The 15,634-nt window shown below is 41.4% G+C and overlaps 1 protein-coding gene across 1 annotated transcript; it reads left to right on the top strand.

Annotated features, from left to right (window-relative positions):
• Nucleotides 1–4,781: 4,781 nt before the first annotated feature.
• On the top strand, nt 4,782–14,994 carry LOC130123486 (holocytochrome c-type synthase-like). The gene is made up of 8 exons (XM_056292661.1): nt 4,782–4,842; nt 7,443–7,538; nt 7,791–7,843; nt 7,931–8,041; nt 11,792–11,940; nt 12,403–12,522; nt 12,961–13,047; nt 13,734–14,994. Exons 2-8 carry the CDS (start codon nt 7,448–7,450, stop codon nt 13,933–13,935), a joined length of 813 nt encoding a protein of 270 aa, XP_056148636.1. The 5' UTR covers nt 4,782–4,842; nt 7,443–7,447; the 3' UTR covers nt 13,936–14,994.
• The last annotated feature ends 640 nt before the right edge of the window (nt 14,995–15,634 follow it).

Genomic DNA, 15,634 nt, shown 5'->3' with positions numbered 1-15,634 from the left:
TTTTTATATGGGGCATACTTCCTGACAACATGACAGGTAGTGTCTTAAACTCTTAATTCGTTATTGGGAATTCTGCTTTTAATAGAAAGAAGAAAAAGAAAAGATAAGTTTGCTGGTTGAAGCTGCAGCACCCCCCCCCTTCCCGCATAACACAATGGAGAGACAGGGTAAAAAATGTCTTCATCATGGAGACAACCACAACAAGATTACAACTGAAAACAGATAGGTTGGCTGAAAGACGGCCATACAGGCAGTGCCAGAACTTTACTCACCACTTTTTTTCTTTATTTGTTTTTCATTGTATTTATTTTGATCTGTATTTCTAGTCCTATTGCACTTGTTTCTTGTGTTTTCTTTTATTCTCAGGTGTGAGCATGTGCTATACATGTGTATGTACTATGTAAAGTATTGTTAAAACAAGTGTAATTGCATACGCAGCTCCTTCAAGTTGTAAGTTCTTTGTGCCGTGTTGAATAAATGTGTTGAGTAAAAAAATCAGTTAAAAAATAAAGATAGTTTGGATTTTTTTTTTTTTGATAAAATATTGTATGACTTGCATCCCGTTACCTCGACTGGGACAAGTGGCTTGGATGATGGCTGGCTGGATTGTATGACCTGCATCCCGTGACCCGGACTGGGATAAGTGGCTTGGATGATGGCTGGCTGGATTGTATGACTTGCATCCCGTGACCCGGACTGGGATAAGTGGCTTGGATGATGGCTGGCTGGCTGGATGGATTGTATGACTTGCTCGTGGGTCATGTCGGTGCGTGGACATCGGCCTGGTCAGCGAGTCCCACGTTCAGAGCTCTGGATTCTTGCCGATGGAAAAACAAACGGCAACGAACAGGGTCGGCAGAAAAAAAAAATTTCAAGCAACACATGAGACGCAAAAAAAAAAAAGAAAAAGTTTTGACCATCCAAAACAGAATATAACACCCGTTCTGTATTGCAGATGCCCTTTCTCCCCACAGACCAATGTAATATTTGTTCGTTGAAGAACACCGGCGTATATAATAGTGGGGATAGACAGGTGTTTCCTTTAACCCGGTACGACCTTTACCACTGACATGGTGGTGTTAGGATGATAGCCTGCCACGGACTCTGACAGACAGACTCCCAACACAGCCGTCATACTCACTCTGAGCTGTTATAGTCTAGCTCAGGCCAGGATAAACAGGGCTGGTGACTATCTGGCCCCACAAGACTTGTGCTTAATAACCCTAACCTGATTCACCATTCCTTCTCACAGCAGGAGTAACAACATACAGCACTGCTCAGTCGTGTCCAGACTCAATAAATCAATCACTTTTATTACCACTTACATAATTTCTCTCCTCAGAATGTATTTGTCAACTGCTGGCAGTAACCAGGGAGCGGACTCAACAACGTACTAGTCATATGTATTTTGGCAACACTTTATTTAAAGGCGCATATGTTCACCATTAAATGGTTGCTCACTAGCAGGCGAATTGGCGGTAAACTGGTTTTGTGTAAGTGTTTGGATATTTTTTCTTTTCTTTTCCTCCCCTCCCCATCTGATCATGAGATTTCAGAGCTTTTGATTGGGCGGCACAGTGGCCCAGTGGGTTAGCACTGTTAACTCACAGCAAGAAGGTCCTGGGTTTGAACCCCAGGCCATCCCAGGTCCTTTCTGTGTGGGGTTTGCACGTTCTCTGCGTGGGTTTCCTCCCACCATCAAAAAGACATGCACGTTAGGGTTAATACTCCTGCCAAATTACACAGACTTTAGCAGGCCTGCTCCTTACCGATGCTACTATTTACTTTGCTATGCAACCTTCATATATGACAAATGTTTTAAGAAAAATTAACATTTGCGTCATTGTCCTTGATCTAAAAAAATGGATGAGTTTCCTGGAAATTTGTTCACTTGTGTGTGAGTCAATGATCACACAAGCTTGTAACCAAAAAACTGCTGGTGTATTAAAACAAAAGTAACCGGGTGACATGAGGCCGATAGCTTTACATACCGAGTCTACTTGTACGCCAATCAAGCAGCCGAAAGTAGTGTTTATATATATTAGAATTACCCTTTTAAGGCCTAATGAATTCACATGGGATCAGGTAACTTACCCATGAGTACCTTTTGCAAATGTGAAACATTAGTATTCAAATAGAATATCAAAAGAAACCTTTTTTTTAATCTAAAACACATTTCACTCCCAAATGATATCTTTATTTCCTAAAATATATGTCAATTATTGAAAAAAGTGTGGAAGCCGTTATTTGGGTTAATTGTGACGATTATTTGAAGGAAAAAAATAATAATTCCACAGCCTCAACAAGGAGCATGTGTTAAAGGGCAGCCTAGAAGTGCCTGTTGTTGCTGACATTTCCAATACAGTCCAGCTTCAGCAGCGCCATCTGGAGACCTCCGTCCCCGGACAGCTCTGCACTCAGTCTCGATATTTCAACAACAAATAAGCAGCCACAAACTAGTAACAGGACTAACAATATATTTAATTTATGCATCTTCCTCTGTCACGTCAGCCATCTGCATGTCCTCCCTCACCACATCCATAAACCTCCTCTTTGCCCCCCCCCTACCTGGCAGCTCCATATTCAGCATCCTTCTCCCAATATACCCAGCATCTCTCCTCCACACATGTCCAAACCATCTCCATCTTGCCTCTCTTGCTTTGTCTCCAAACTGTCCAACCTGAGCTGTCCTTCTAATATACTCGTTCCTAATCCTGTCCTTCTTCATCACTCCCAATGAAAATCTTAGCATCTTCAACTCTGCCACCTCCAGCTCCACCTCCTGTCTTCGTCGCTGCCACCGTCTCCAAACCATACACCATACCTTAATATTAAAAAATGTGAATTACTTCCCATTCATTCATGCACACATTCTCAAATTGCTTCAATTAGAATTGAGTCTGAATTTAAATATCTAGGAATAACAATTTCTAAAAATGTCATTAGAAGAGAAGACATTAATATTTCTAATAGTATAACTGATATGGAGAAATCTCTCAGTCACTGGCCAACCAGAGATCTTACTATTTTTGGTGGAGCCATCTTATCTAAAGCAGAAGGTATCTCCAAATTAATTTATATGTGTCACTCCCTATATGTTTCTCCCAATAATATTAAAAAAGCCAACTCAGTTATATTCCAATTCATATGGAAAAGTAAAACACATTATATAAAAAGATCACAGCTAGTTAAAGAGCATGATAAGGGTGGTATTAAAGCTTTAGAATTTGAATCAGTAGTTGGAACTCTTAAGATAACATGGCTAAAAGCATTCTTGACACAGCCAACTTCTATGTGGTTTCACATACCAAGGTCCTTGTTTAAACAAAGTATGATTTTGAGGTAGGCAAGATTCCTATCAAGTTTTCAAATTTCCATAGACAAATTCTTCAGTTTTGGAAAATGATATTTACCCATAATTTCTCTCCTTGTGGTTCAACTTTATGGAACAATAGAGTGATTACAATAAATAGGAAATCAATATTTAAGTAATTGGTATGATGAAGGGATTTCGTTCGTAACTGATCTATAGGATTGCAACGGTAACCTTTTGGACTATATGGCCTTTTTAAATAAATACAATTTAAATTGTCCTCACAGGGAGTACAGCAGAATTTGCAAAGCAATCCCTTTACCACTGATTCAGTTAATCCAAAACACCTTAATATATTCAAATGTTAAATCGGTATTGCCAAATTTAGTGATTAACTTTTGTACTTTATGTAATAACAAATGTAATAATAAGGTGATCAATGCTATTCTGAAATCCAAAGTGTTTCATGATTATAATAGAGAGCCGTATGTACATGGTCCTAATGTGGAGACCTTGTCTACTATGGTGAATGCACATTCTAAATGTATTACATGGCCCATTTCCCCAAAGGTAAAGGAAACCCACTTTAAAATAATTCATAAGGTCTACCCACTACCCAGGTGCAGATTTTCTCAAGAAAAGGTTTAAATTTGAAGTGCATCCTTGTACATTTTGTAATGCAACAGACAAAACTGTAGAGCACATGTTCTTCTATTGCCCCATGTCTAAAAGATTTTGGGTCGATTTAAAAAAATGGGTACCACTTCAGGTAAACGACTTTCCTTTCTTTGACATTTCTCATATGTTTTACATGGATAACCTAAACTCATCTATTTCTCATATGATTAATCGTTATTCTTATGGGTAAATATCATATTCATTGTAGTAAATGGAGAAACAGTGAGCCCTCTTTTGTTTGGTTCATAAATGATTTCAAATCCTTTTTCTCATCTCTTAAAAGAATGTATTCTAACAAAATGGCAAGAAAGATTTATGGGGATATGTCTCGTTTATTGTTGTTTTGATTTGTGTCCCCATGGTTTAAGCCTTTTGCTTCGTTGCCCAGTGATTTATAAGTTAACTTTGTTCATAAACTTGTATATGTACCTTTGTAGATTCCCCCCTATTTTGTTTTGTTTGTAATGTAACCGGTTATTTTCTTGCCCGGCTCGGGATTCGATGCGAAGTGTACTGCACCACAAGGCGACATCACTAACCGCTCGGCTAAAGGATTAGACCCGTTAGCGAGGGGCTAACTTATCTTATTAGTAGTTTACAGTATTGATGTTAGAAATATTGTGACGTGTTATATGGCTTATGTTTCGTCTGCGAGTTATTGTATGTTTTTTTGAACGTGTCAATAACAAAAAAAAAATTTTTTTTGAAAAAAAAAATAATTGGACAACAATAACCAGAAATACGCGCGGGTCCCCCTGTACTTCCGCAGTGCGCAGTGCATTGTGGGTAACCGGTGTTCGCTGTCTTCTGACATGACTTTGACGAGGACACTGCCGAACTACGAACGTCTGGTAAGACTAAGATGCCCAGAATGGTTTTTACACTACTTTGATAAAAAGGTGACGTTAGCAGCTGCCACTGGGGCATTAGTAACAGTTATCTAACCGTTTAGCTCGCTCATTGATAAACGGCGACGTTATTCAAGACCTTGGTCTAATATTGATCTTTCTCACTCATTACTCCCACGGTATGGCACCTGTCATGTTGACGTTTCGTTCCCAGTGTTAAATGACCCCTGCGATACTATTTCCAGTGTTTTAATCGTTAAAATATCAACAGCGATGCTTTTGAAACGTACCGACGGGGGACAAATGAAAGGAAAAACTTGAACGACTGACCCCTGCCAGGTCCGGGTCTCTGTCATGCTGTAGGGGGCATTTTCCTGAAATCGGTTTCCGATTCAAATCTGGACTAGAATATTTCAGAGAAGCCCGAGACTATTCAAAACACAGTTTCAGATTCGTGAAACCTCTGGGATAATCTAGTCCAGGTTTGACCAGTCTAACTGTAGTGGTTTTTGATCTGGACCTGGTCCAATGTGGTCTAGATGTCAAAAAAGCAGCGACATCTCCCTTTTCTGCATTTTAACAAATAGAATGAAGGTTTCACAGATTTGAACCCATCTTTTAAAGAATCTTTAGCCTCTCTGGGATAATCTAGTCCAGATTCCACCAGTCTAGGTACAGTGGTTTTTAACCTGGATCTGGTCCAATGTGGTGTAGGGGTTAAAAAAGCAGGGAAATCGTCCCTTATTTGCATTTGCACAAATAGAATAAGCTTTTCACAAATCTAAAACTAGGTTTTAAAGAGTCTCTGATTTCTCTGGGATAATCTAGTCCAGATTTGACCAGTTTTAAGTATTGTAGTTTTTGATCTGACCTGGTCCAATGTCGTCTAGATGTGAAAAAAGCAGTGACATCTCAATTTTTTTGCATTTTCACAAATGGAATAAAGGTTTCACAAATCTGAAAGTGGTGTTCTGACAGCATTAAGGCTTGACCTTAAATGTCTTAAGACTTTTCATGACAGTAAGAGGTACAAAAAAAATGGAGGATTGGTTGCTCAGCGCTGTAAGTTAAGTTTCCATTACCATTCGACTTAACTGCCGAATCGGAAGCTGCAAATTGGAAGCTAACTTCAGCGTTGATGGTTGGCTACGGTCCACTTGTCCCAGGGAAGGGTCACTGCAAATCATTAACAAAGTTATTCTGAGTGATCACCTTTTATCCTACGACGAAACCTTTCTATCCTGATGGGAGTGGTGTCTTCCAGGATGACAATGCCCCCATCCACAGGGCACGAGGGGTCACTGAATGGTTTGAGGAGTATGGAAATGATGTAAATCATATGCTTTGGCCTTCACAGTCACCAGATCTCAACCCAAATGAACACCTATGGGAGTTGTTGGACCGACGTGTTAGACAGTGCTCGTCACCACCATCATCAAAACACCAAAAGAGGGAATATCTTTTGGCATAATGGTGCTCCATCCCTCCAGTAGAGTTCAGAGACTTGTAGAATCTATGACAAGGAGCACTGAAGCTGTTCTGGAGGCTTCTGGTGGTCCAACACCTTACTAAGATACTTTTGTATTGGTTTTTCCCTTTAATTTGTCACCTGTCTGTATATACCATGTGTTTACACTTTGATCTTTTCCTGCTAAAAGTGATTTTCAAGGCATGACATCACAATTCTCACCCAAAAAAAAGTATTTATATAAGGTTTAGGACAGGGGTTCTCAAACTTATTACTCAAAAATCCACATCTGATTTTTATTCAAGGTCAGAGGTCTGGAACAATTGGCGATAACAAAATAACATTTAATCAGCTCACTTATAACTTTTGTTATAAGTTATCACGTTTATAATGTTCTGCGAAGACCCGCCCTACTCTGCCTCTGATTGGCTCTAACCCTAACGAAAACACATGTACTGGTAGGCTACTCCTTACTGTCATTTATGGTCGTGATAGTTTCTTTCCTCTCCTCTGCTCTCTGTGTTTCAACAAGAGCAGGGCTCAGCCCCTACACACACACACACACACACAGAGCGGAGCAGAGGAGAGACCGTGAACCAGGTGAAGTGAAGATAGTCTTACCTGAGATGACAACTACACTCGTTTCATTACTCTTAAGTACAATAAAAGCTTCGCACCACCCCCAAAGGCAAATTCTCTGGTGAACCATTAATGCGTGAGCTTGGCAGCAACAACACACCAAATAGAAAACGTTACGCTTCATAACGTATTGTATTCATAACACGAGGTATGGGCTTTGTCTGGATTGACTTGCCGAGGTCCAGACTTTGAGAAGCCCTGGTTTAGGATGTACTTGAATTTCAAGCTTTACACAATAAAAACGGTTGTTATATCTATCTATCTATCTATCTATCTATCTATCTATCTATCTATCTATCTATCTATCTATCTATCTATCTATCTATCTATCTATCTATCTATCTATCTATCTATCCATCTATCCATCTATCTATCTATATGTTTACCTGTTCATTTAAATGTCTCTCCAGGGATGCAAGCTGATAGATATCCTCCAGGTACAAGCCCACTCCTTCTACCTGTCCTACCCCTTCATTATTTTTTATTTATTTTGCAGTTGCCATGACAGCCTCAGTTCCCACTGTGGCAGCAGAGGGTCTTATTGCCCCTACCCAGGGATGTCCAATCAAGCATCAGGAGGCAAAACACACCAGTATGGCAATTTTTTTAATCTACTCCTGATCTCACTGTTTCTGCTTCCCACCTTTGTTCTCTTTTTTTTTTCTTCTCCACTTTCTCTCATATTCAATGTGTTTGTGCTTGGATTTGCATGTGTGTTTTTTTTAATGCATCAATCAGTTGGTTGATCAAGGGTTGTTGTAAATATTTTTTTGTGTTTTGTAAGACCTGATAAAGGAGCCCCAGCTTGTCATGTGATATCACAAGTGTTTGTTTGACCTGTCAGGTTGTCCTCCATCAGAATGTCCCATGCACCAGTCAGAAGCATCCTCCTCCAGTGTAAGTCCTGACAAGATTCTTGTACCTTTGTTACTCTGTTTTTGATGTGAGCATTGTTTTTATGGCTTTTTTTTCTGTTGGTTCAAGACTCCACCTGCACCAAGCCACCAAGAGAGAGCCTATGAGTTTGTAGAATGTCCCATGAAGGCAGCAAACAGAGACAAGTACACGACAACAGATATCAACCCTGATAATATGGTAAAACAACATCCAGAAGACACACATACATCAACTTGTCTAATAAATGCATATGAATTATAACAATGTGTAAAAATGGAAACACAAGAGCTGACATATATCTTAACATTGTAGTTGAACTATACATCAAAAAGGTATATATAGACAGCAACATAAAACATATAAATGCAAATGATACATGATACACTTGACAGGCATCCACCCATCAGCTTCTTCTGTTCATCTCTATTTCTAAGCATTCTGTAGTTGTCCTTAGATCCTACTTGGCTTGTAGCCTATGAAGATGGGGTTCACAATTCATTCTTCTGCTGTAATCACTAAGTTAGCATAAGTAAGAGTATCAGTGAAATTCTTAAACTGTGAATTGTTGGCTTTTCATTGCTGCTCTCTTAAGATACTCATGGACCCTTATTATTATTAAAGATTTTAACGTGTAGTAGGTCTCTTAATTACTACTGCTACTACTACTACTACTACTACTACTACTACTTTTGGCTGCTCCCGTTAGGGGTCGCCACAGCAGATCATCCGTTTCCATCTCTTCCTGTCCTCTGCATCGTCCTCTGTCACACCAGCCACCTGCATGTCCTCCCTCACCACATCCATAAACCTCCTCTTTGGCCCTCCTCTTTTCCTCTTCCCTGGCAGCTCCATATTCAGCATCCTTCTCGCAGTATACCCAGCATCTCTCCTCCGCACATGTCCAAACCATCTCAATCTTGCCTTTCTTGCTTTGTCTCCAAACCATCCAACCAGAGCTGTTCCTCTAATATACTTTTTCCTAATCCTGTACTCCTTCATCACTCCCAAAACATCTTCAACTCTGCCACCTCCAGCTCCGCCCCCTGTCTTTTCTTCAGTGCCACTGTCTCTAAACCATATAACATAGCTGATCTCACAACCATCTTGTAAACCTTCCCTTTAACTCTTACTGGTACCCTTCTGTCGCAAATCACTCCTGATACTCCTCTCCATCCACTGCACCCTGCCTGCACTCTCTTCTTCACCTTTCTTCCACATTCCCCGTTAACTTTGAACAGTTGACCCCAAGTATTTAAACTCATACACCTTCATCACCTCTACTCCTTGCATACTCACCATTCCACTGTCCTCCCTCTCATTCACGCGTATGTATTCCATCTTGCTCCTACTGACTTTCATTCCTCTTCCCTCCAGTGCATACCTCCACCTCTCCAGGCTCTCCTCAACCTGCACCCTACTCTCACTACAGATCACAATGTCACCTGCGAACATCATAGTCCACGGAGACTCCTGCCTGATCTCGTCTGTCAACCTGTCCATCAACATTGCAAACAAGAAAGGGCTCAGAGCCGATCCTTGATGTAATCCCACCTCCACCTTGAACCCGTCTTGACATTCCAACCGCACTCCCCACCATTGTTACACTTCCCTCATACATATCCTTCACCACTCCTACATACTTCTCTACCACTCCCGACTTCCTCATACAATGCCACACCTCCTCTCAGCACCCTGTCATATGCGTTCTCTAAATCCACAGACACAATGTAACTCCTTCTGGCCTTCTCTATACTTCTCCATCAACATTCTCAAAGCAAACATCGCATCTGTGGTGCTCTTTCATGGCATGAACCCATACTGCTGCTTGCTAATCATCACCTCTCCTCTTAACCTAGCTTCTATTACTCTTTCCCATATCTTCATGCTGTGGCTGATCAACTTTATACCTCTGTAGTTGCTACAGTTCTGCACATCGCCCTTATTCTTAAAAATCAGTACCAGTATGCTTCTTCTCCACTCCTCAGGCATCCTCTCACTTTCTAAGATTGTGTTAAACAATCTAGTTAAAAACTCCATTGCCGTCTCTCCTAAACACCTTCATGCCTCCACAGGTATGTCATCTGGACCAACTGCCTTTCCACTCTTCATTTTCTTCATAACTGCCCTCACTTCCTCCTTGCTTATCCACCGCACTTCCTGATTCACTATCCCCCACATCATCCAACCTTCTCTCCCTCTCATATTCTTCATTCATCAGCCCCTCAAAGTACTCCTTCCACCTTCTCAGCACACTCTCCTCGCTTGTCAGCACATTTCCATCTCTATCCTTGATCGCCCTAACCTGCTGCACATCCTTCCCAGCTTGGTGCCTCTGTTTAGCCAATCGGTCCGAGTCCTTTTCTCCTTCCTTAGTGTCTAACCTCTCATTCAACTCACCATACGCCCTTTCCTTTGCCACCTCTCTCTTTGCTTTATGCTGCATCTCCTTGTACTCCTGTCTACTTTCTTCATCTCTCTGACTATCCCACTTCTTCTTTGCCAACCTCTTCCTCTGTATACTTTGCTGTACTTCCTCATTCCACCACTAAGTCTCCTTGTCTTCCTTCCTCTGTCCTGACGACACACCAAGTACCTTCCTAGCTGTCTCCCTCACTATTTCTGCAGTGCTTGCCCAGCCATCCGGCAACTCTTCACTACCACCCAGTGCCTGTCTTAACTCCTCCCTGAACTCCACACAACAATCTTCCTTCTTCAACTTCCACCATTTGATCTTTAGCTCTGCCTTCACTCTCTTCCTCTTCTTGGTCTCCAAAGTTATCCTACAGACACCACCATCCAATGCTGCCTAGCTATGTTCTCCCCTGTCACCACCTTGCAGTCTCCAATCCCTTTCAGATCATGCCTCCTACATAAGATATAGTCCACCTGTGTGCACTTTCTTCCACTCTTGTACGTCACCCTGTGTTCCTCCCTCTTTTTGAAATATGTATTCACCACAGCCATTTCCATCCTTTTTGCAAAATCCACCACCATCTGTCCTTCCAATTTTCTTCTCCTTGAAATGGCAGCCCAATCTTATCAACCTCACCTACTGACGACACTCGCACAGTGAACGTTTTTACTTCATTTTTCCAAGTCCATTTTGTTCCACCCACAGAGCAAGTGGACTTAGTCACGGCGGCCCAGTGGTTAGCACTGTTACCTCACAACAAGAAGGTCCTGGGTTCAAATCCCGGGCTGTCCTAGGTCCTTTCTGTGCGGAGTTTGCATGTTCTCCCTGTGTCTGCGTGGGTATCCTCAGGATGCTCTGGTTTCTTCCCACCGTCAAAAAGACATGTGTGTTAGGGTTAATACTCCTGTCTGTGCCCCTGAGCAAGGCAGTGGAAAGAAGAACTGGAGTTGGTTCCCAGGCGCTGCAGCTGCCCACTGCTCTTATACAATAGGATGGGTTAAATGCAGAGAACAAATTTCACAGTAACCAAACAACTGTACAATGACGAAAATAATGTGGCATTTTTTCTTCTTTCTTCTTTTCTCTTAATAACAACACCCTTAATACCCTTAATAAAAACTTTTGTAAGTAAATGCCCAGCATTCTTGAAGATCTGGTTTAGAATCTTAGGTTTCTTAGCTATGGCCATCAAGCAGGTTTGAGGAGCTAACACGGTTGCCATTGAGCAACTACAGTGAAAAATATGATTGGCTGATTTGTAATTGACAAGTTCTGTAGAGAGCAGTGCCTTACTAGGGCAATTATATGATAGTTCAACTCTTTTGTCAGACTTTTCCAGAGACAACTGCATAAGCCACACAAATCTCAAGGGACCAGCCAGTGCTGAAAAACTAACTTTCAGCTGTAAAAATTGTTTTTCCAACCTTTAAGAAACACTAACACTTCACTGAGATGTAAATTTGACTTCGCATACATAAATTGACAGGTGCCCTAGCCAATGACAAGCAGCCTAAACATGTTGAAATCCTCCTCAGATGCCGCCACCCAATCAGCAGCCTTCTGCAGGACAGCCGTTCCAGCTGTCTCTGAGCAGACAAGAGTCTGGGATACCGAGAGCAGGTTCAGAGCAGAACTGGGTCTATCCATCGGAACAGATGTTCTGGAACGCCATGCTGAGGAAAGGGTAAGGGTGATAATCGAGGATAGGAGTGATACGCATTTCTTTCACTCTATCTCAGTCTTGGTTGAGTTAGTTGAATTGAAATTTGTAGGTAGATGGGACCCATCTCTGGGTCCACACTTTTGAGGATAGGGTGTGAATTATTTTATTTTTATGCTTGGCAAATCCATGTTTTGTATGTCAGTCAAAGAGACTGGAGGAAAAACAGCAAATGTTCTGCAATGCCTTGCTGAAGAGAAGCTGATGGTGAAAGTGTCTTCTTATTGGCTAGCAATTCATCACTGTAGTTGCATTAGTTAATTAGGCCAGAACTTTCCACACCCATCCATTCACAACTCTCATCAGTTAATATACAGTAGATTGATAACATGTATATGCTGTGTTGAGGTTTTTTTTTTTTTACCAAATCTTGTTTGACTGTGTCTCTCTGTCTGTCTCTCTCTTTTTCTCTCTCTCTCTCTCTAGGTGGCGTTGGGCTGACGGGGACCTGAATCAAAAAGACATGAGTAACATCATTCAAATTCACAACCACAACAATGAGGCTGCCTGGCAGGAAATACTGAGATGGGAGGCACTGCATAAGAGGTGTATACTTACACACAAACACACACACATGGATAAGGGTCTAATGGATGCTGTAGTTCACTGATGTTATTACTCAGTCTTTTCATATATGCCCAATTATGATGCATACCTGCAGATTTTTCTTTGTGTTTATACTGTAGATTATGATTAATTTCATAAACAGAAATGTTCATTGGGATGTTAACTCATATAGAAAATAACTTTTATCATTTGAATGTAAAGAAATACACTATTATAACATACTGTCATTACTATTCTGCTGTAAAAGCTAGACAGTAGATAGAGAAAAATATAATATTATGATTGTAAATGTGGTCCCTCTGGTTTTATTTTGAGGTAAGCACAAAGAAATGACTGACGGTTCTGTATTTTTGCGAGTCCAGAAGTAGAAAAGGATTAAAGAAATTAACAGAACATATCAAATGCTTTGTTTTGAAGGGAATGTCCATGCGGTCCATCACTTGTACGTTTTGGAGGAAAAGCTAAAGAGCTGACTCCAAGAGCCAGGCTAAGACATTGGATGGGGTTAGTATGGCTTTGTGTGTGTGTCCGTGTGTGTCCGTGTGTGTCTGTGTGTGTCCGTGTGTGTGTCCATGTCCCAGTTTGGAGTGAGCATGAATGTTAGGATGAATTAAAACCCATAAAATACAGCTGTGTGGGGGGCATCCAGGTGGCATGGTGGTCTATTCCGTTGCTTACCAACAAAGGAATCACCGGTTCGAATCCCCGTGTTACCTCCGGCTTGGTCGGGCGTCCTTACAGACACAATTAGCCATGTTTGCAGGTGGGAAGCTGGATGTGGGTATGTGTCCTGCTCGCTGCACTAGTGCCTCCTCTGGTCGGTCAGGGTGCCTGTTCGGGGGGGAGGGGGAACTGGAGGGAATGTCATCATCCTCCCACGTGCTACGTCCCCCTGGCGAAAGTCCTCACTGTCAGTTGAAAAGAAGCGGCTGGTGACTCCACATGTATCGGAGGAGGCCTGGAGCCCTCCCCGGATCGACAGAGGGGGGTGGAGCAGCGACCAGGATGGCTCGGAAGAGTAGGGTAATTGGCCGGGTACAATTGGGGAGAAAAGGGGGGGGGGAACAAACAAAAAAACAAACTAAAAAAACTACTGTGTGACTGCTTGTTTTACCACCAATAAATGTAAATTTGAAAGTCATGATGCATTTTGTGTGTGTTTCTGTGTGTTTGTGTTGTGTGGTCTTTAGCTACGAGCTCCCATTTGACAGACATGACTGGATTGTGAACCGCTGTGGGACCGAAGTTCGTTATGTCATCGATTATTATGACGCCAGCTCCCTTAACCAGAAAAACCAAGGCGACACTATTCTAGATGTCCGACCTGCGCTGGATTCTCTCAGTGCCATTTGGGACCGTATGAGAGTCACATGGTGGAGGTGGACACATTAACGCTTCACCCTTTGACCTTTCATACTCGTACCACCTCACACCTTACCCATAGCTCTCAACCTACTGCCATTTGGGATTGCATGAGAATGGCAAGGTCAAAGTATATGCCAAGCCAGAAAAGCTACGCTACAACTCTGTAATAGTCTAGTCCCCATGGATGATGCTTCTCTCTTCACGAAGTTTTTCTTTGCCTCAGAAGTTATATTGCAATGAGATCACAGACAAATCTCATCATGTAAATGGAAATTACAACTCATGATTGAGAGCTCATTCATTACTTCTTTCTTGTGTTTTTGGCATTCTGCTGTAAAATATGATATACTAAGGTAACCTTGCAAAGTCAATTCCAACCACGTGACAGTTTTGGCTAATAATGGATAAAGATAGAAACTATATCCAACAACAAAAAATGTGGTCTAAACTTGAACTTGTTCCATTCCTTTTATTGTTGAAGATAGGATCTGTGGGGTTAGATAGCGGTTAAAGAGAATCTGTCCCAGTCATGGCAATTGTTTTACCAGACTATCACAGAGGATTCAGAGTCAAGTTCATCGCAGTATTATCACACATTATTAATGCTTAAGCATGGCACACGTCAAGCATACCCAAGTGCGCGCCCTCGCTTGTTTGTTTTTTCCTCCTGCTTTATACTCTTTCTGAGCTACACCACAGACAAACAGAACAGCCTTGAGTGTAACTACAAAGGGATGGTATGAGGTCTTGTCTTATCGCACACCACTCCCATTCCTGTGTAGTTAATTTTGTAAGTAAATCTCTGTAACTGTACTCGCTGAGACACTCTTTAACTGTATTTTCCCACTTTGTGAAGTTTGCTCATTTGCTCAGTACTTTTCCACTGTGCATTGGCCACATTTGTTATTCATTTACACCCGCCACCTCGCGGTCTGAGCACTCACAATGAAACGACACACAGGTACATCGACATACTATACACACTCAGTCTACCTGCTGCTTTTTGTGTTACATTGTGCACCATTACTGTACAGTTTTCCAGTGCGATTGTTGATTCATCATTGGTGCTTTGGTATTCCAATAGTAAACATATTTATTTTGTCTCTGGTGTCTATGTGGTTTTTCACGTTATAATTATGCAATGTGTGTATAGAGGGATTTGGCTCACTTCTCTTTAGATAGAGACTGCAGTTAATTTACAAGACATGCAGCATTCATTATCAGTTATCTTCACATCACTGGTAATCCTTAAATGGCAAACTAAATGGAAAAGTTTAAGGTCTCACACAACAAAAGAAGAACATATGCTTTATATAGATGACCTGGTCATCCTGTCCATTAAAAGAAGTGGTATGGATTGTGAATAGGAATGATGACAATAGATCAGAAGAATACTGTGTATATATTTGAATACTGGCACTGTATGAAAAGACATAACATCTCCTTACCCAGATGAGGCACCTGTGGTTCCCTTAACCTTGCAAACCAAATCAAAAGCTACACCTCATCAGACAAATTATTTAGCTTTATTTGATATGACGGAGAAGACTGGACTGAGAACGGAGTCAACTGTCAGTAGAGGTTGCAAACTATTCAAACAAAGAACACTATGGGAAGGCCCCAACTGACATGATGTCAGTATCAAGACACTCCAACCTCTTGTATCATATAGTTAAACATATAAATATAAAGATTAAACACAGAGACATATTGGTCAGAGATATAT

The sequence above is a fragment of the Lampris incognitus genome, chromosome 14, assembly GCF_029633865.1.
Source record: "Lampris incognitus isolate fLamInc1 chromosome 14, fLamInc1.hap2, whole genome shotgun sequence".
Taxonomy (NCBI): Eukaryota; Metazoa; Chordata; class Actinopteri; order Lampriformes; family Lampridae; genus Lampris; species Lampris incognitus.
Note: the sequence above shows the minus strand (reverse complement) of the source record. Positions and strands in the feature narration are given on the sequence as shown.